The 20214-nt window shown below is 38.4% G+C and overlaps 1 protein-coding gene across 9 annotated transcripts in view; it reads right to left on the reverse strand.

The window, feature by feature from the left end:
- Positions 1–20214, reverse strand: part of LOC105202369 (metabotropic glutamate receptor) — a 50973-nt gene that overhangs the window by 4841 nt on the left and 25918 nt on the right. For 8 of the 9 annotated variants that reach the window (XM_039456762.1, XM_039456760.1, XM_039456761.1 and 5 more), the window contains 7 exons: positions 16550–18469; positions 13823–14216; positions 12163–12640; positions 10269–10384; positions 7851–8122; positions 4927–5311; positions 2877–3348 (listed from right to left, as the gene is read on the reverse strand). In XM_039456762.1, the coding sequence (XP_039312696.1) occupies positions 2877–3348; positions 4927–5311; positions 7851–8122; positions 10269–10384; positions 12163–12640; positions 13823–14216; positions 16550–17103 (2671 nt within the window). In that variant the 5' untranslated portion in view covers positions 17104–18469. The remainder of the gene's footprint in view (positions 1–2876; positions 3349–4926; positions 5312–7850; positions 8123–10268; positions 10385–12162; positions 12641–13822; positions 14217–16549; positions 18470–20214) is intronic. The other variant, XM_011170844.3, reaches the window with a different exon arrangement.

Raw genomic sequence — 20214 nt, forward strand, 5'->3', positions numbered from 1 at the left:
ACCATACAACATTTTTTTACGTTAACATAAATTATGTGCGTCCAACTATATTACGTAATCTTATTTCAACATTTAACACTTAGAAAATAAAGATATTCCGAAAACAAGGACGTTCCTTTTTTTGCGCGCGTGTCACCGCCGCGTAGACTCGAAGTCTTATCGACTCAACAAGCTATTGTGAATCGTGATTGATTGTCAAATTAATCAAACGAAAATCCCGCTTCTAAAATTCGCATTACTCTTCTCCTACGACAGAGTCGTTAACTTTTTAGCGACAATGTCGAAATGCCGGTAAAGCGAGTTATAAATCCTCTCGAGTTATAAATTCAAGCTCCGTCTCTGCTAAAATGGATAGGACTAATGCAGATTGAATCGTACACGCGAGATAGTAAAAAGCTAATGCAGAATAAGTAAAAAGAGAAGCATATTTTATCGGTGAAACACGAGCCGAGCTTGATCGAAAAGAAGCTAATTTATTTCGACGAAATAAAGTAGAACAAAGGTAAAAAAAAGGGAAAAGAAAAATTCATACAATTCTTCTCGTTTTTGACGTCGCAGTTTAAAGATGTATCAGACATACAATCCCTACAAAGTAAATAAAATTTGGAAATGTAGCTTAATGCATAAATCATCTTTCATATTTAAAGAACTTACATTTAAAAAATTCAGATTTGTTTTCATTATTTCTTACTTCATTATTAATTATATTTTCATTAGAGCACATGTCTACTTCTTACTGAAATAATTTTCTATCCGGATAGAAAATCGCCGCCAAATATTTTCTACTATCAAATGAAATATAAAAAAAAACTGTCAATAATCTTTTCATAATTTTTTTAAATGTTTCGAGAAATATCTTCCACATTCTTAATACAGCCTTATCGCGTCGCGACGGGAAGAAACTGCAAGCTTTAAAAAAAAAAAAACGCTCTTTAATAGAAGACGACCGATATTACGTAATCGGCGTTTCCCGTGAGACGTACAATCCGCCCGCGCGCAAAATTTCTGGAATTTTCCCTCGGATAATCCGCCTATAAATTCGCGAGGGGACAAAGGACCGAAGAACTGGCGGTGGCGCGTATTAAGTTAATAATTTAACGCCGCTTAAGGGCGAACCATCCGAGAGATCATTAGCGGGCGCCCGCGCGAGCGTCCTGTAATCCGCCTCGTGATTGCGTACCGCCGCTATACGCGGGCGATGGTTAATCGCGGCAATAACTGGTTTCCACGCGGAAAATTAACGTTATCAATCGATCCCGACTTGAAAAGAGCGCGAGGGGCAGGGAGGGAGGAGGGAAGAAAAGCGAGCGAGTTAAAGCGAAGCGATCTCGCGCGGACGGGCGCGCGTTATAAATAAAGCGTTTAATAAACTAAAAGCTTTCCGGATCCGCGCGGATTGGCCCAGATTTTCCGGCCGGGAACCGTTACAACCGGCCGGCGTTACTATCGAATATCACAAGCCGTCGCGCGTCTCTCTCGCGTATCGATTACCTTCTTTTCGCCGCGAGAGAGAAAGAGAGAGAGAGAGAGAGAGAGAGAGAGGGAACCGGCGGCGCGGAGGCGATCCGTTCGACGGCTCTCAGATCGGATGTCATATCGGGTTTTTCGATACAACGGCGGATTCAACGCCGGATTTGCGCTGCGAAGTCCCTTTAAAGCCCTCCGTCCTCCGGAAAACGAGGGAGAGGGAGGACCTCCCCCCCCCCACCATTCCGCCGGCGTTTTACATTATTATTTATTCCGCGTCACGTTCGCGCGTCACGCGCGGCCTGACAATCAACCTCGTAGGCAGGGCTCATTCAAGCTCGAATTAAAGCTCTAAATTAACGTCTATATTAAGGGGTTATAGGACACTAACGAATCGAAAAGTAGGGTATTTTTCGACACCGTGTAAAACTTTTATTTAGCGACAAATAAATATAAATGTAATTCTGCTGTGAAAATGTGTTAAAAAAACAAGTTGCAAAATCAGAATAAATATGAAAATAATAACCGCGTTCTCTAAATAAATACCTGCAGTGATGGTTGCGCTTCAACCTCGATTAATTATCCGAGATTAAAAAGCAAGCAATTTTTTTCATTGCACTTGTCATTTTTGGATTTTATTAAATTTTATTTTTAGCAAACATTTGAATTTAAACAAAAATTTTTTTCTTCTGTTATAACTTAAGCATGTATAGAACATTTCTCAAAACATTATAACATTTTGAGAAAAATTTATTTTCAAATTTGATAACATTTTCAATTGCGTTTTACTTTTATTAACAAATATACATACTTTCACAACAAAAACGCGTTCCATATCTGTCTCTTTAGATTAAAATTTTACATGATGTTGAAAAATTCTCCATTTTTCCATTTCGTTAAGGTCCTTTAACCCTTAATACTACTGCACCTTTTTTATTTCCCTTCTTTGTAACATTATCTTCATAATCATCTTTGTGAACTCCTCGCTACTCTTTTTCCAGACGGTTTCTAACAGAGAGATCAATTCCGCCGATTTTTCACAATATTAAAAATAACATTTATACGGAAGGGGCAGTTTTGTGTATTAAAAATAAATTTTCTAATTATCAAGTTTTCTCGTTTGTCGACTTTATTAGATAAATAATTATTGAACGCATTAATTAAATGCTATCGAAACACAATTGAATGTAACGAAGAGACAGAAGATTAATATTTTAATTATGTTAATTACTGTGGCGATTCACCAGCAGCGAGGCAAAAGAAAAATTTTCTGCGGCACGTAGCCTCAGCTCTGCTCATTTTAGTTGAAAAAAAAGTGTATCCTACGAATTTAATCGTCAGGTCACGTAACTCTCTCAGGATCGCGGGACGAGCTTGTAATCACCAAACAAGTGAAGTGTTATCCTCACATTTCGTCATGGAGGACGCGCCAGCGCTGCTGCTCTGCTTCTTGAACGTGCTGCCCATGCAGACCTTGCCGCGTATGTTCTTGTCCGGCTGGAAGACGATGATGTAGACCTTGGGCGAGTAGAGGCAGACCAGGGTGACGGACGCGCTCAGGCTGATCGCCACGCAAAGGGTCGTGATCTGCGTCTCGTGGGCGTTTCCAGTGCCGAAGTAGATCGGCACGAATGCGAGCCAGATGATGCACGTGGTGTACATAGTGAAGCCGATGAACTTGCTCTCGTTGAAGTTCTCCGGGATCTTACGCGTCTTCACCGCGTACACGGTCGAGATGAGGATCAGCAGGGCGTTGTACAGTTGGGAGAACAGGAAGCTCATGTCTTGGATGTTGCACTTGAGGATCACCTGACGGCGATCTGGATACGAGTACCTGGTACCCGGCGGCTCGAGGATCATCCAGATCAGTGTTAGCACCACCTTTAACAAAAAAAACCATCTCTCTCTCTCTCTCACTCATTCACTCACTCTCTTTCTCTCTGTCTTGATGAAATGAAGTGCCTATTTCAAACTTTTGAAATTTCAGAATACTTCTCTAGTTTTGTGTCGTTAGAACAGGGTTTCCCAAACTTGTGTAGATTGCGACCCATTTTTTAAAAACGCTAAGCATTCGCGACCTATTTAGTAGTTTTAGGAGATATGAAAAAAGCAGGTGTGGGAGGGACTGAATAAATTGTTTATTTATTTATATATCACTCCAATGCTCTACTTTCTAATTTTTTATTGAATATAATTTTGTAAATCTATTCCTCCAATTATTGGAGTCCAATACATATAATGCGTCGTGAAGGTGTGAGGAATGCGTTTATTTCTGTTGATGGCAGCTCTGACATTCATGCGAATTATTTTCATATATACATGCAAGAAGTTTGATAACTTCAGTTTATTTCGAAATGTGATTCCGATTTCTGCCATCGCTGAAAAGTTTTGCGCGAACTACTGTTGGTCGCGACCCATATTTTGGGAATCCTTACTTAAATATTCTAGAAGAAAATTACGAATGTCCCCTTTTTCTTTCCTTACTTATCTCATTTAAAATTAACACGCAGAAAGAACGGTGAAGTATTTAATAAATCAGCTGGGCACAAATCTAAAATAATTTTATTATACTATCAAAATAATTATGTAGGACGCTCAAGCAGAATAACAATGCTGCGAAAAGTTATTACATTCCAGCAGTCTACAAAATGTCAGTTCTGTTTTTTTAAGAAAAGTGATTACTCTACCTCTTTTCTTCTAATAAGTGACGCTTATCTTTAATAATGAATATTTTTTTGATAATTGTTTTAAAATATCATCATAAATTTTAGAAAAACTTTTATTTTGTATTCAAAAAAATTTATACTCTTTCGAAGAATATTATAAAATTTTATCAGAGAAAAGCCAGAATAAGCAAATTGAATTTTTGTTTTGACCTAATATTCTTGGTTGAAGTATTAAATTAAAATTTAGGATATATTTGGAATAAATTTGATTGTTATAATGAACTTGTGTAATATCTTAATATTAGTAATATTTACTTAATTCAAGTATATTTCTAATAGATTTTTTCTACATACTTTTCTCTGTGTACGTAGAAATTTATTTAAAATAAATATCACTGGTTTAGAACGGCGAGTATATTTTAAAACTATCATCAAGAAAATTTTTTTTATGAAGATAAATATGTACGATGTTATTTAAAAGAAGAGAATTAAAAATGGAGTAATCGCTTTTCTTAGCACGAGAATAATACTCTTCTGTGTGCAGCAATTCCAGTTTGAGAGAATATCATACTCAATTATTTGGAGGATCCAACAAAATTATTTTCGGATCTATACCTAGTTACCATTTTCAAGTATGTATTTCTGTACAAAACCATTCTTTCTGTGTAAGAATAAAACAAAATGTCTAAATCCTCGGTAACCTAGATGATGACGGTCGTGTCGACATTTTTTGTAAAATCGAAACAAGCACCCAGTTTGAAAGGGGAACATTATTTCTCTGGACCCCACGTACCTGGAAGGCGATCAGCGCGGCCGCAACGCAGACCTGCGACGTGGGGCTGATGTATCGCGGTCTGACGGCGGATCTCGAGGCCGAGTCAAAGATCCTGGCGATTCGGTTAGTCTTGGTGAGCAGGGCGCCGTACACGGCGCTGAAGCTCACGCCGACGCCGAATCGCTGGAGGACGCAGGTCGCTGTGGTTGGCGTGGCTAGGAGCACGAAGGTGTTCAGGTAGCACACCAGCACGCCCGCCAGCAGGATCACGGTGAGCTCTCGTCCGGAGGCGCGCACCACCGGGGTGTCGCGATGCTGGAAGAGCAGGCAGGCCACCGCCAGGGTCGCGACGATTCCCAGGCCGGATATTACCGCGGGTGCGATGGCGAAGGCGCTGCTCCACCTGATAAATACGCGAGAGCAAACGCGCAGTAAAATTGTGTTTAATTAGTGCAATCCTTCTTTCCGTTAGCAGCCAATCCCAATTTAAGAGGAAAAACATGCTGCAAATTCTGGTAATAAATAATTCTCTTTCAACTATCGGAAAAACAATTTTATTTTGAACTTTTTGTAACGTAAATAATAATGAGAGTACGATAACAATTTATTATCGGCTAATTCAGTGGAAAAGAAATTTCAGTAAAACAAATAATGAAGTCACACAATAATAAATAATAAATATAATTTCCCTTTGAAGTTTTTATTGGATCGTCGTGCGCATGAAATTCTTCGAGCTTTGGAAATCGTCCAAAATTTTTAAAACTTCACCGAACGCGCCATTACGTAAAGCAAATCCATTTATTTCATGCAACCCTTAAAATTCTTAAGGAATAAAATCAATTTTTTTCCTTCTCAATAATCGGAGTGACCATAAGCCAAACTTCCACGGTAAATCCCCGAACTAAATTTGTCTCGCGGAACACTTCTTTATTCCGAAACGTAATCGTTTTTATTAATCCTAGGATTAATGCTCCGCGATTTTTCTTCTGTTCATTTCTATCAATAGAGAGTAACTTTGGTTTCAAATAGACTGATTCTTTATTTTTTCCTAACTCTACAAATTAGAAAAAGATAAAGAGTAAGTGAAATTGAGATTTAATATATTGATAAATAAATATTATTCAATGTTTGCCAGTATCTAGATAATTTTTTTAGATGAAGAAATTTATCTTATATTTATTTTGATTATTCACTAAACAATTTTTTTATTTTCAAGTCAATTTTTTTAATATTTTCTTGATTAAAAAAAAACATTTCCCAAGTTTAAAAATAAATTATTTTAACTAATTTAATATTTAAATCAAAGGAAATAATTTGATCAGAAGAAATTTTTTGCAGATTTCCATCTTTATTATTAGAATATATTATTCCCGTCTCTATTATTAGAATATTATCCCCATCTTTATTAATAGAATATTATCTCCATATTTATTCTTAGAATATCATCTCTATCTTTATCTCAGATGAGAAAAATGTTATCATTTTCAAATTATAGTTTATGAGAACAACAACGAGTACAAAGAATTGTCCTTAAGTTTCAATCTCCAAGTTACATTTTATCCTAACAGGAGAATTTTTTTAAAGTGATAATATATTATATAAAAGAATAATAACGCAATGTAAAAATTGTTTCAAAATTATAGACTTTAAAAACTTTTACAAAGAACTTTGTTATTTATTATGAGTTAGATGTTCCTTCTACATCTTTCAACTTTGACTTTTATTTGCATATTAATCCAAATCAAAAGAGAAACATTTTTTATCAGATTGTGCATTATTTAGAGAATTCTTGTTTTCAAGAAATAAAGACTTACAAATAAAAATATGAATATATTGCTTTATAAAAATATCAAGGGATTATTCAGTCACGAATAGAATGCTTGAGAAAAAATGAATTTCTTTTTCAAGTGTAAAAATTAAATTCATAACATCACATATCACTTCTATGATTCATAGGCTATAATTTACATAAGTGACACTTCATACATAATTTGCACAGTCCGTACATAATTTACGTAGTCCATACATAATTTATGTAGTTTACACATAATTTACATAGCTTATATTGTTTACGCGTAATATAGACTATCAATATTTTACACGTAAACATATCACCCTGATTTCAACTGATTGCTGATTTTAAATGATTGATTTCAATAATGGGTGCTTGACTAATTTCGTGAGTGAGTAACCTCTTGCTTTATATCTTAAATTATTTTGCTCAACAGTGGTACAATCTTAAGATTATCTCGATAAAATGATATCTAATTTTATCTTTTATCTCTTTAAATTCAAATTGAATCATCCTTGTCACATCTAAGATTTACATGTAATCTTATCTTTGTCTAGATCACTTTAACCCTGGTGGCACATATGTGTGCCAAACTTTAAAAAATTTATATCTTCCACGAAGATAACAACTTCTTCCTGAACTCGTTTGAAAGATAAAGGATAAGGCTCTTCAAAAAAAAAAAAATCAAAACTATAAGAATTCCCTCTCTTAATCTGCATACTACATCAAAAATTTGTAAAATAGGGTAAAAGTAAAAAATGCATATATCCTCTACAAAAATTGACGAAAATGTAAAATTTTCTTGGATTTGAATAAACTCCAAGGGTTTTTGGGATCATTGATTATGAATCTGTAATAATCAAACTTTCAAAATTCAATGCGGCAGAAGAAAATACTAAAAATTTCTTGGTTTTGAGAGTGATATTTTGTTCCGTCATTTTAAATTTTAAAAGTTTGATTACAGATTTATAATCAGCGACCCTAGAAACCTCTAGTAAGGCGTGATAATTAGACGCTAGTTATTTCTAGAGGAAAATTCAGGCACGAAAGGGTCGTCATCAAAGGGTCGCAACACCGGACACTCAGAGTGACTCTCGCAACGGCGTCGCGCCGCCGCGAGATTTCGGGAGAGGGACGCGTGTGCGCGTACCTCATATGGTGAACCGGTAGCTGGTAGCATCCCCGTTTGTCCAGGTGCGGCCATAGGCCCGGGCCGCAGTCCATGCAGGTGTACTCGTCATAGACATACTCGTACGCCTCGCACTGGTCGCACACCCAGCAACAAGTGTCACCCTGTTGCTTCTTTATCATACCTGGCTCGCAGGGCAGCGAGCACGCGGAGATCGGTATGTCCTTCGTCCCGCGCGCCCACACCATCTCCTCCGTGCGAATGTCCAGAGAATTGTACCATTTGCCCACCACCTGTCGATCGGAGAGATTTGGCACGTGGTTGACCCGGGGCGGCAGCTGAACCACCCCAGCACGCGCAAGCGTCTCGTTTCGCGATTTGGAAGCCGGTCAAATTTCCCGTCGGACGCCAGTTAATCACGCGCGGGAGAAAGAGTGAGATGATTCTAAAATTCTTCGCATATTTTATCCGTATTTTAAGAGATAGAGAGAACAAGAGAGGGGATGGGAGAGAGAGAGAGAAAGAGAGCTTTTAAAATTCCTTCTTCATTCACCTCTTTACGCAGCTCCCTTTTAAATAACATTTCCAATTTCCATTGCTTAATTTACACAAATCGAGCAGCAACAAATTATCAACGAAATTTATTTGCCGAACGCTCTTTATTATCGCCAATCGTTCCGCGTTGTTAATCACAGGTCAGTTGACTTAATTTTAATTATACTTTTAACGTCCCAATTTTATTGCCCTATTAAACTTCTAATTTTCCCGTTCTCTATAAACACCGTTATATTTTTCTTCACTGACGAGGGTCTCATTCTACCCCGATTACCCCCGGGCAAGAGCGGTTTCCCGGAAAGAGTCGCAACGCTCTCGAGAGCACAGAGCCCGACCCCGTCCGTCCGGCAACTTTAATTACTCGTTAAAAAGACAGAGCCGCCTTCTTTGCGCATTCGCCATCGTCCGTGATTCCACGTCGCGTCACATCGATCGCCGTCGGCTTTGCGCGGCGCGGCGTATTAACGAGCGAGTGACGTGTTGTACAGGCGCTGGCATTAAAAAAAATATCGCTTCTGGTAAAACAAATAGCGGTAGCTGGTTTCCCGATTTAACAACGGTTAACAACGAAAATACAGAGAGCACCGACGCGACGTTTGTTGTAGCTAACGGGAATTTTATTTCGCCCGTGGGTGGTGCAAAAAACCGAAAATATCGCTGCAGTGTTTTCGGTATTGAGGTCGCAATTCTCAGATTGAAGTGCCATTAAAAGTGAAGTTAAGCAAAACTTTTGCTGGCATTCTAATCTGCAGACTCGTTTTCAGCTTCGAGGAACTTGGACGATTCTAAGGTTCGGACACGAAGTTCGACCGTTTCAAACTGTTCAGCCATCGGAAAATCTCGAGCGTTATTAACCAGCGATGATAAGAAATTTGAGAAAATCAGAAAGTACCGGTTCCAGCATATTTTACATCGACTTCATAATTTTCAGATGAAAAGAAAGTATTAAAATTGAAACTGAACGCTTTGTCTTGCCGTTTTGCCCGAATCCGAATCAGATTCGTATTAAATACTTACTGAAACTTATTTTCAGGACTGGGGATGGACCGTTCAAACACAAAATTTCTTTTATAATTTTTGTACGAATTGGAACATTTTTTTTTTAAATACTCGAAAATAGTCAGAACGTCTATATCTTTTCTCAGATTTTTTCATACATGTGAATTCCGAAACATTCTGAGATTTCGCATCCAATAATTGCTAAAAAATATTTTTAACCTTTTTAGATTTTGTAACATTTCAACAAAAATTATAGAACGAAAAATTTTAGGAATCTTGGAATATTTTATAACTAACGTCTATTGAAAAATTTTGAGAAAACATGTAGATTTTCCGAGTTGTTTCTGAGTATTTTTGAAAAATGTTCTAATTCATGTACAAAATTTAAGAAAGTTATAAAATTATATAAAAAATTCTGAGAAAAATTTTCACCAAGGCTATATTAATCAGTAATGATAAGAACTCTGAAGCTCGTGAAATCGAAAAATATAAATTCCTTTATTTTTTATGTTAATTTTATAATCTCCAAACTAAAGAGCTAATAAAATTAAGCTAAAAACGCTTTGTTTTACCATTTTGTCCACCTCTGCGTAATTGAAACATTGTATGTCTTTGAGGAATTTGATCGACCGTTCGAACATTGTTCCGATTGTTCAACCATCAGTAAATCTCGTAAACTATTTCATCAGAGTATTAGAGAGTGGTGATGAAAACTAAAGTTTGTGAAAGCGAGGGTAGGTGGAAAGGGGGAGGGGGAGTGCGGCTTCCTGGGGAGTTCCAATTGAATTTATCGCTCTCGGCGGGCAGACAATTCGTTCAATTATATACATCGGCGATGATACAATGGCGCGTTACAGTGATTAGGTCGCTTGAAATAAACCTTACCCGATAATGATAGCCGTTGCCGCCATTGTTGTTCGTCCCCTTACGGAAATTGAGGATTTCGTATCGCGCCAGGCCGTCTCCGTGCTCGTCGAATTTCACCTCGCTGCCGGCGGCGTCTGCAAAATAACTCGAATGACTTTCGTGTTCGCGAGTCCCGAGGCGAGAATTAAAAGTTCTTCGAATTAAAAATTCGATTTCGGTGGCGACAGCTCTTGCGCATAATAATACGACGCTTAACACGTTCCGTGACCCTTCTGGGAAAAACACTATTGGACGCGTGGGAGAAAAAAAACTATACTCTGGAAATGATTAGAAAACCAAACTCAACGTATTGTACACTATATTAATTTTTTTACTGATTAAATTCTTTACATTTTTGGAAGATGAGCATCAGTATTATTAAATTGTTCGCCAATTAAATTTATATATTAGTGCATCCTGGCTTCGGTTAAGGAAGCCGTGTTTCAAAGACCGGCGCGCAATTCACGTGAGAGCAGGAGATTGAAAAAAATCATACAAGAAGTATTAGATCCACTACAAGACCAATAATGGCGCTCTCTTCTTTATATTGTATGTACATTATTAATTCCAATAATATTTTTCTACAAGTATTACAATAATATTATCAATTTTGGATCACCGGTAATTTTTGTGTCTATTATATTTGTCAAGTAGAATGTGTTGCGTAATATTTAAAAACTACAAATTATTATTTTAAAGGAGAAGGTCTGCGTCATGCGTAATTATGCATCCAGCAATTATTTTAGAAATGATTATAAATTATACATTTTACATTACTTTTTATATTTCTTTTCACAGGCAAAATAAAGGATCTGGACGGAAAGTGTAACGTAAACCACCGATGACGTAGCACGGAATATGTTAAGGAACATTCTTCTCAATAACTTTCTAAAATAAAAATAAAAAAATATACGTTGCGGATGCGAACAGCAAGAGCAATGTGAATAATGCGACAAGACGGTCCCAACTGTAAGTCAAGTATACTATAAGTTTAGAATAATTTTTATTAATTTGTGTAAATTTAACAAATGTTTGAAAGTTGTTGAACGTAAGCAGTAAATATTATAATTCCAAAGAAAAAATTATTATTTATATATTCAGCAGATTGTGAATTTTGGAAAAATATTTAAAAATGTTTACATACTAATCCCCCAATTGTTGGCTGAGATACTTAAATGTGCGTTAAATATTAGTGCGGGATAATTAAATACGCGTTTTTAATGTACGTTAATGTACGTTTAGTGTACTAAATACAATCCACGAAGAGTATTATAATTTCCAGGAATTATTAGGGAAGTATTTAAAGAGCTCATTAGAGAGATAATGAAAGGTAACTTTTCGCTTCCCACTTTCCTAAACATCAGCAATGATTGAGAAAGTGATTTCAAAAACATAATGCAAACGAATTGAACGCAAAAAAATTTTCTATAAATTTCATTAATACAACGTATGTCCGTAAAACGTTTAGTTTTACGAATTTGACCCACAATTGGGACCGCCACCTTAGCTTTCAAATACTCGATCGACTCGGCGGCACTCTATTTCCTCATTTTTTGACAAAAGCCGAGAGTCTTTAATTCTCTCAGATCGATCGCCTCGCCGATTATCCCGTTCAACGCCATTTCAACGAGCATTTCTTTAGCGATCCCTCTTCTCCCGCCCGCCCTTGCCGGCAGTTCCTCACGGCACTCTTATAGAACGAAAGGCTGCAGCATGAACGAGGGGGATGAAGAGAGAGGTGTAAAAAAAAGAACGTACGGTACAAAAGAGGCGAACAAACGGCGCGTCGCGCCGTCACAATTGTACGCGTTCCGGATCCCGTTTCGCGCGTGGGACGACGACGACGACGGCGCCGCGCCGTCATTGGACTCACCTACAAAAGACACGTTCAGCAGATAATTCTTATAGAACGCGCCGCGATCGTAGTTGGACATCGACGAGCACATGCCCTCGCCGCGGCCGCAGAGATCCTGGCGCAGCTTGCTGAGCGCGAGGGCAAAAGCGTAGACCGCGTCCACGACGAATTGCACCTTGGACTCCTGCTCGTAACCGCTCTCCGCGTTCAGCCTGAGCGTGGAGACGCAGATGCTCTGATTGCTGGTCTTCGGTCCGAGACTTCGCTCGGGGACCACCATCGCGAGGTTCTTTCGCAGGGTGCAGCTGAACACTTCCTGCCAGTACTCGCCGAACCACGGATTCCGCCGGTTGTTCTCCGGGGTGAGCGACTCCATGTAGTTGTCGAAGCCGGGGATATTCTTCGATTGCAGCTCGACGGTGATGGCGCCTTCGGCCTCTTCCTCGAGGCCTTCGACTAGCTTGCGCTGCCGGCCCCACGCGTCGCTGGCCAGCCACTGGTATATAACGTTCGATACGTCGTTTGAGGAATTTTAAAGCGTAGAAACCGAGGCGTGTGTATTGCGTAACCCCATTTCGTCTTAGCGAAAACAATTGCAGAGACGAGGGTTTTCGTGGGAATCTTATTTTCAGGGAGAAAAACCGCGAGAGTTTACTTCAAAACTCAATAACTGACTTTTCGCTTCGAAAAACAACCGGCTGGCAATACTAAGAAATACGGCGAACGTTTGTAGAAACGATAAGTTGTTAAGGATATATCGACCACGCAAGGTAAATAAAAAAATTTGAAAATGTGTTTAATCCCCGGGAAAAACTTTTATATACAATTATATATAAAACATGTATAATTGTACATATTTTAATATATATGGACATGTTTGATATATAATTATATATGAAAAAAATTATTTAAAAAAAATTCAAATTTTTTTATTATTTTATTATTAATTATATTTTCATTAGAGCACGTATCTACTTTTGATTGAAATAATTTTTTATCCAGATAGAAATTGCTGCCAAATTTTTTCTACACCGAGAAAATGATTTCTTCAAACTTAATAAATATTATGATATCCAAAGAAATTTGTTATTTGGAATGGTCCAAACAAACCAAATGTATGAATCAATAAGTACGATTATTTGAATTTGAAACAATATATATCTTCGTCTTAAATAAATTATTGGTTTGAAACGAAAGATATAATATGTTTGACTAAATAATATAATATATTTTGCCACTTTCATATAAATAAATCATTTGTTTCATTGTTCGTATAGTTATTGTAATCAAATAATATATTATTTGGTTGAAAGATATTACTTCGAATAACAGTGTTATTTCTATCAAATAATAGAGATTATTTTAACGAATTTTCTTATCACAACAAAATTATTATTCAAACAAATAATGTTTCGTATAAGCAAATGTTATTTCAACGAAACAAATTTCAGTTAAATAAATAGGAATACTGAATCTATATAAAGAAACCTTTTTCTCTGTGTATTACTTTCAAACTATATAAAACAATTTATAATTTTTTCATAATATTCCTCCTACTTTGAGCAATGTCCTATACATTCTTAATCGATAATAAAACGAAGAGAGGCACAGGACGGATTCCACGTTGCCAGCGAGGATCGTGCAATAATTATCCCGTTCCATCTCGGATTCCACTTACTTGAAACGGCTGACTGAGGTTCGACCGTCTCGCGGCCTCGAGGATGCCACGGGCGTCCTCCGCTCGAGTGAAGAGGACGATCGCGCGGGCGTTCGGCTTCTTGCTCAGGCGCTGGATAATGTCGTCGAACACCTTGTCGTCGGCGGCACTGGGTACCTTCAGCGCGGCCGCGATGCAGACGTTACGCTCGGTGGCCTCGCGCGTGAACACCTCGATCCCGTACTCGCCGTAGCTGCCCTCGGAATACACGGTGGAGACGTACGACCAGTTGGCGCTCTTCACCACGTCGACCAGCGCGATCGACTGGAAGGTGTCCGGCGGTACCGTTCGCGCGAAGTAGTCGAACCTGAAGGTCGGATGAGCGGGACACTGGGAATGCACTCGGTTCGATTGACTTGAGATTGCATTCAATCGTTTCAGAACATGTAACCGTTTTTGTTCACAATCGATCGTTTGTTTTATTTAAATACAGTATATAAATAATGAGTATTTATATCTGCACACGGAGTATTCCGACATTAGCGACTTGAAATACTTTAGTAAGAAAGATCAAGTAAAATAGTTATTCGTAAATTTTTATTTCACACAGTAATTTTTGAGATGTAAGACTGGCTAATCATAAACTACGCACACGAGATTGTGTTTAGACATATCCATGTATTGTGTGAGTGGTAGTATTAGTGACTATATGACAACCATCTAAATGGAATCTCTGATTGGCCAGCCTTTAGCTATCATGCTTAAAAAATTATTGCTTGAAATAAAAATTTACGAATAACTATTTTAGTTAATTTTTTTGATGCAGTATTTTGAATCTCTAATTTCAAGACACTCTTTATATAAAATCATAGAGGAAAGTCACCAATAGATCAATAGTTATGTTTTCTAAAGTACTCCCTTATTTCTTGGAAACTAAACATTTCACTTTATTAACACTAATAAAAGTATGATCTGCTTAATTAAAGAAGTAAACTTTCATAGTTTGTACATTCAGTTTTTTTCTATATAAAACATAATAAAAACGTATTTATCCAAGACGAGATCAAAATTTACATGATATTTTGCAAATTGTATAATTTAAACATTACTGAGTGTATTATTGATTACTTTACATATTTGTAGCACTCTAAAATTGTTTATATTTTTCTTATAATACAATTTTAAACATAACAAACGAGATGCAACGTGAAACTGATACACTCATGAAGAAGACACACTACGAAATATTGTAGTATAAATCATATAAGACAGAATAAACGTCACAAGAGATCTATCTAAGTTAGTAAGGTAACCTAATCTAATCTTTATATATTGTCATGCTGCATATGTTGCGCCTTGCGGAACAGTACAAGGTATTTGCGTAAATCGATAAAAACCCGTTTTGCATTCAAGTAAAAGGCTCCTAGGAATCCTCATACACATTAACTTGTAAGTATTTTCGTTCAGATAACTCATGTTAAAGGAAAAAGAATATGTGAAATACTATGTCGGTTTTGGGGCTCATTTTTGTTTATCTTAAAAATTCAATTTTCGTAAAATTCAAAATGATGTTACAAAAACTATTATATCATTTAATGGACCCCTTATTATTTGTACTTATATTTCCATTTTATTTTCAGTTTTTATTTAAGAAATATAATCTAAAAACTAAGTAATATGTCGGTATTAGCGACTCTCCTCTATATAAACTTTTATCAAATAATTATAATATTAGATATTTTATATAATATTTTATATAATCAATATATTTGATTATCATATTATACAAAATATCACATACACTTTTTTGCTATAAAAAATTACAAGACTATTTATTGTAAAAGATAAATCATTAATTAAATAGGAATCTGCTATGATCAGTCCTAGATGAGTCCTAGATTATGAACATTCATCTCCTAAAATTCATTTAGGATAGATCCTAATGGTTAGTAATGAGAATTAATATCTTTCAGATAACGTGCAACCTTGAGGTGCGTTTAAATGGTCATTTCTAGCAGGCACGTATAACTCGTCAAAGTCACTCGTAACGAGTGTTTGAATAGTGATCGGAAGTCTTCTAATGACAATTACACGCGAGGTCGACAAACGATGTCAAACTAACAAGCATCTGACGGTAAATGTTCGGCGATGTTCACATTAATCACAATTGAGACCTTATCGAGAGAATCGATAATTGCTACAGTAATTAGTTGGTCTTGCTTAAAAAGTTTTGGAAAGAAAAACGATTGTGAATTCTCCATGAGAAAAAATCAAAGTTTATTCGGGAACTGCGAATTCTGAAGAATAATAGACCGATTAATTATTCAAATATACGGAATTATAAAGCGAGGCTTCGTGAAATAAACTCGATAAAGTCTCGAATAACCTCGATAACGAGCCATTAGAAAGCGAATTTATAATTAATTATGCTCTCTAAATTGAGATTCAAACGTAATCTACGATTGTTAAATTGATGCTAAACTTGTTTCATCTCGTTTCTCTATTTATCATTTCGCTAATTTCGTCAATTCCTGTGAAATTCAACCGAGTAAGGTCACCTTTTTTATTTATTAAAAAAAAATTTTTTTTTTAAATTACTTTCAGCCTGGAAAAGGTCCTTCAGTTTGGCTTTCTAGAACCGACGTAACTTTCCAATTTATTCGGCAAACGGCACGAGGAGAGTCAACTTTTGCACCAATTTAATATTTAAAGGCTTAAAAACCAATTTCATGGGGACAATCGGTCTACCTGGTCTTGTCGCTGAGAGCCTTGGCCGTGGAAGCCGGCGATATCTGGGGTATGTGAAAGAGCCGCAGCAGATTCGCCACCTGCAGCGACACCGAGCTGTAGGAGCCGCCGATCACCCCGAAAATTGGACCCGCGCTCGCTGTTCTCTTCACCCTGGGCGTCGACTTGTCCGCGCACTCCAGCACGCTGATGTCGATGTTGGACAGGGACGCCCTGACGAAGTGCAGGCTCTGATTGAGCGCGTACGTGTCGCGGCCGCACGTGTCGAGGATGTGCACGCCCAGCGTGACGCCCGGCAGTATCGTGTCCTGCCGATTGATCTGATCGACGGCGAACAGCATCGCCTCGAGGCGCTGCACGCCTCGGTGATAGATGCTGGGCCCGCACGCGGTGCCGCCGCCCTTCTCGTGCACGGGGAACAGTCCGCCCAGCACGATGTCGCCGGGTATCAGCACCGCCTCGCTGTGCAGCCTCGGCTGCACCGTCGACAGGCTCGTTAAACGCTGCAGCGACAAGGTCAGGAGCAGCAGCGGCCAAGGCACACGCTGGCGCATCTTAATTGTCTTGATTGCGCGCCGTCTCACGCCGCTCTTGACGGAGTCCACCTGCTCCTCCTCCTAGGATCCTCGGTCCGCCTCGCCCGTTACATCCGTCGGGATTACCAAGTTCCTACCTCGAGTCGTACGTCCGTCTTGAAACGAAGATTTTTCCATCGTAACCTGACCTCTGAACAACCGATGACGGATGAACGATAGAATCCACAGTTCTCTAACACATCGGAGTCGACGGTATTAATCACGGTTGGAGAGAGTTCGATTCGAAACGCGGGGATACGTCACTGATACGTCACTCCGCACTCTCGCCGGCAATCCCGACCACATCCGCGCACCACTGACCGCAAGCTCCTCGATCGTCTCTCGAATGGACGATGAGCTTTTCCGCGTTAGGCATCCCTCCGTTCCGAAGGAGATGCGAACGATAATAAAGGGCGGACGATAAATCCCTCGGGAGTACGTCGAGCCCCTCTATCGCACGAACATCTATCGCTTCTCCGTTCGCCCCCGGGCGCGTTCCTCGGATTCCTCACGTAGTAGAGTATTATCTCTGCCTAGGTTTCCTCTTAGCAAGTTCTTTTTTTTCCTCCCTCTCTCTCTCTCTCTCTCTTTCCTTATTCCCGAACGAACGCCAATCGGTTCGCGAAAATGGACGGGCGATGAGCTCGCGCGGAATTATCTCCGGAAATCTTTTGAGGAAGGCGTCCCCGAAGCGTCCGATGCGATTATCGCAGATCCCCCGGACGCCCGGGTGCCCGGTGTTCCGATAAACGGTTGCTTCCGGCGAGAAGATATCGAGGGGGACTCAGGTGCCGGAAGAATCGCTCGACGTTTCCAACCTCAGCATCGTCGTCGTCGCAGGCGCCGTGGCCATCGAGAGCCTCCTCCCCGAGAGCTACCGAGTTGAATTTCCGGCTCTCTTCTCTTCTTCCGCCTCCTTTATGGAATAATCTTCCTCTCCCTTGCCCTTCTACCCCTGGCGAGAGACACGCGGCTGGTTCTCTCCTCTCCCTCTTGAGCTTCTGCCTTATCCAGGATTATTTCTTTTGTCTCGCCAGCGTCCTTTTTCCCCAGACGGTGAATTTCCGACTCGTTAAACGGATTTAATTTCACCGAGTCTCTAACGAGCGTGATAACGGCGTGGTCCGGCTTTAAATACGAGATGGCACCGGCGTATCGGTGTGGTCTTGTTTTGAATTTCAAAGCGACGACGACGACGACGACGACCCAGTTCGAGGGCGGCGGCGGCGAGGCGCGACGACCGCTTCGCTACTCTTGTTCCTCCGCATCCGCGTCCTCGAGATAAGGGCGGTCGTGTCGCCGTGGGCTCGGGCTCGGGCTCGACGAGGCGGCTGCCGCGACAATCCTGCAAAATATTCCGTAAACGATCGGCAGAACCGACAACGAGGACCCGATTTATCTCGCCAGTCGATTTACACGCTTGTTACAGCCGCTCGCGTAACAAGCTGTTGAAGTCCCATGGCGGAAATAAATTTTACAAAATTCTACACAAATTTAAGAAGTGCTACAAGAACCTACGCGAAAATGCTGGAATTGTAACGCTTTTCTAAATTTTTGCAAATTTTTGTTGCGCACCAACAAAAATTCTACAAATTTCTCGGTCAAACTACGTCAAACTTCAATAAACTACGATATTCTGCACATTTCTAAGTAGCTTACTCTGACGAAAAAATTTCTACGAATAAGTTCTACTAAAAATAGAAATTTGTAGAAATTATTAGTTTTTTTTTTCTTTTCGAAGAAATATTTATTTTTTGTAGAAATATTTATATTTACTTTTTCATAAAAAAATATTAATTTTTTCTTAGATATGTGTATTTAAATACTAAAATTAACGAGTGTTCCAATTCTAGCATTTCGGAGTAAGAATTTTATAGAATTTTTTCCAGGGTCACACACGCGCTCGCCAAGAGCGAGAGAGAATGCACATTGTATTATGTCGCGCGATCAATGTCGTTTGTCATTATCTATAAAATTATCTAGACAAAGAAATGGCTTTGTCTTATCCTTATCTAAATTGTTAGAACGAAACATTATTTCCAACTTTACCTCGCAATTGGATAAGAGAAGTATTCGGAGAGATCGCAGCAAGTTGGCACAGTTTTCATAATTTCGATATTTGATCAGTGTGATAGGAAGAGAATCTTTCTCTACATTTTGAATCGGTAACGATTCTGTGTATGGCAGTTTGTTTGTGATCTTTATAATAAATGAAATACAAACGTGTTGTAGCAAACGTTGCCCCGATAACAAGGTAAATTGGCACATCATAGTGTAAGTTGTGATAGTGACAAGTTTTATATTAATGATAATACGACAAATTTTCTATTAACTTGATGAAAACGTAATAAAAATGCAAATTGCTCTTATTTTAGATGTAGCTTGCTTCAATATAGAAATATTAAATTTAAAGCGTTCTGTTGTAATTGAATGCTTATACACCGAGAAAAAGTTGTTAACTGTTAAATTTTTCAACTTGATTGAATTTCTTCAGTTCAAATATTGATGCATTTAAGTTAAGTACATAAATACTTGAACTGAAAAAATTTAATCGAATTGAAAAATTCGATCAGGTTAAAAAAAAAAACTTTTTTTCTCAATGAATAACACATTTCTCACTCGTGCCAAGTTTGCCTTAAATGTGAATCAATATACCCCATCCGTACGTATATTTCAATTTCACTAAATTTTATTATAACAAATTACTGTTATTATTCAATAATAAAATGTATACAATAATAATAATAGGAGCGAGTGGGACTATCAGTCCCTACACGTCATCTAAATCTAAAGAGTTCCTCTGTGACTCGCTAAAGATCACGTATCTAAAAATCCGTATATACGGGATATGTGGGTTCAAACTCAGGACTTGTCACTTACACTTTGAGCCTGTCGCTCTCATACGTAGCCACACGACATCCCGTGTCATACAGTAACAGAAATTTTTCTTTTAAGTAATAATATACGATGTAGATTTATTCTGTCAAGCTGAAGAACATTAACATTGAAATTTTGAAACGCTTGGAAAATCCCTTGCCTTCTCTTGAATCAGATTTTCCTTTTTCTTTATTATATTGATTTAAATAAAAC

This window comes from Solenopsis invicta, chromosome 13 (genome assembly GCF_016802725.1).
Source record: "Solenopsis invicta isolate M01_SB chromosome 13, UNIL_Sinv_3.0, whole genome shotgun sequence".
Classification (NCBI taxonomy): Eukaryota; Metazoa; Arthropoda; class Insecta; order Hymenoptera; family Formicidae; genus Solenopsis; species Solenopsis invicta.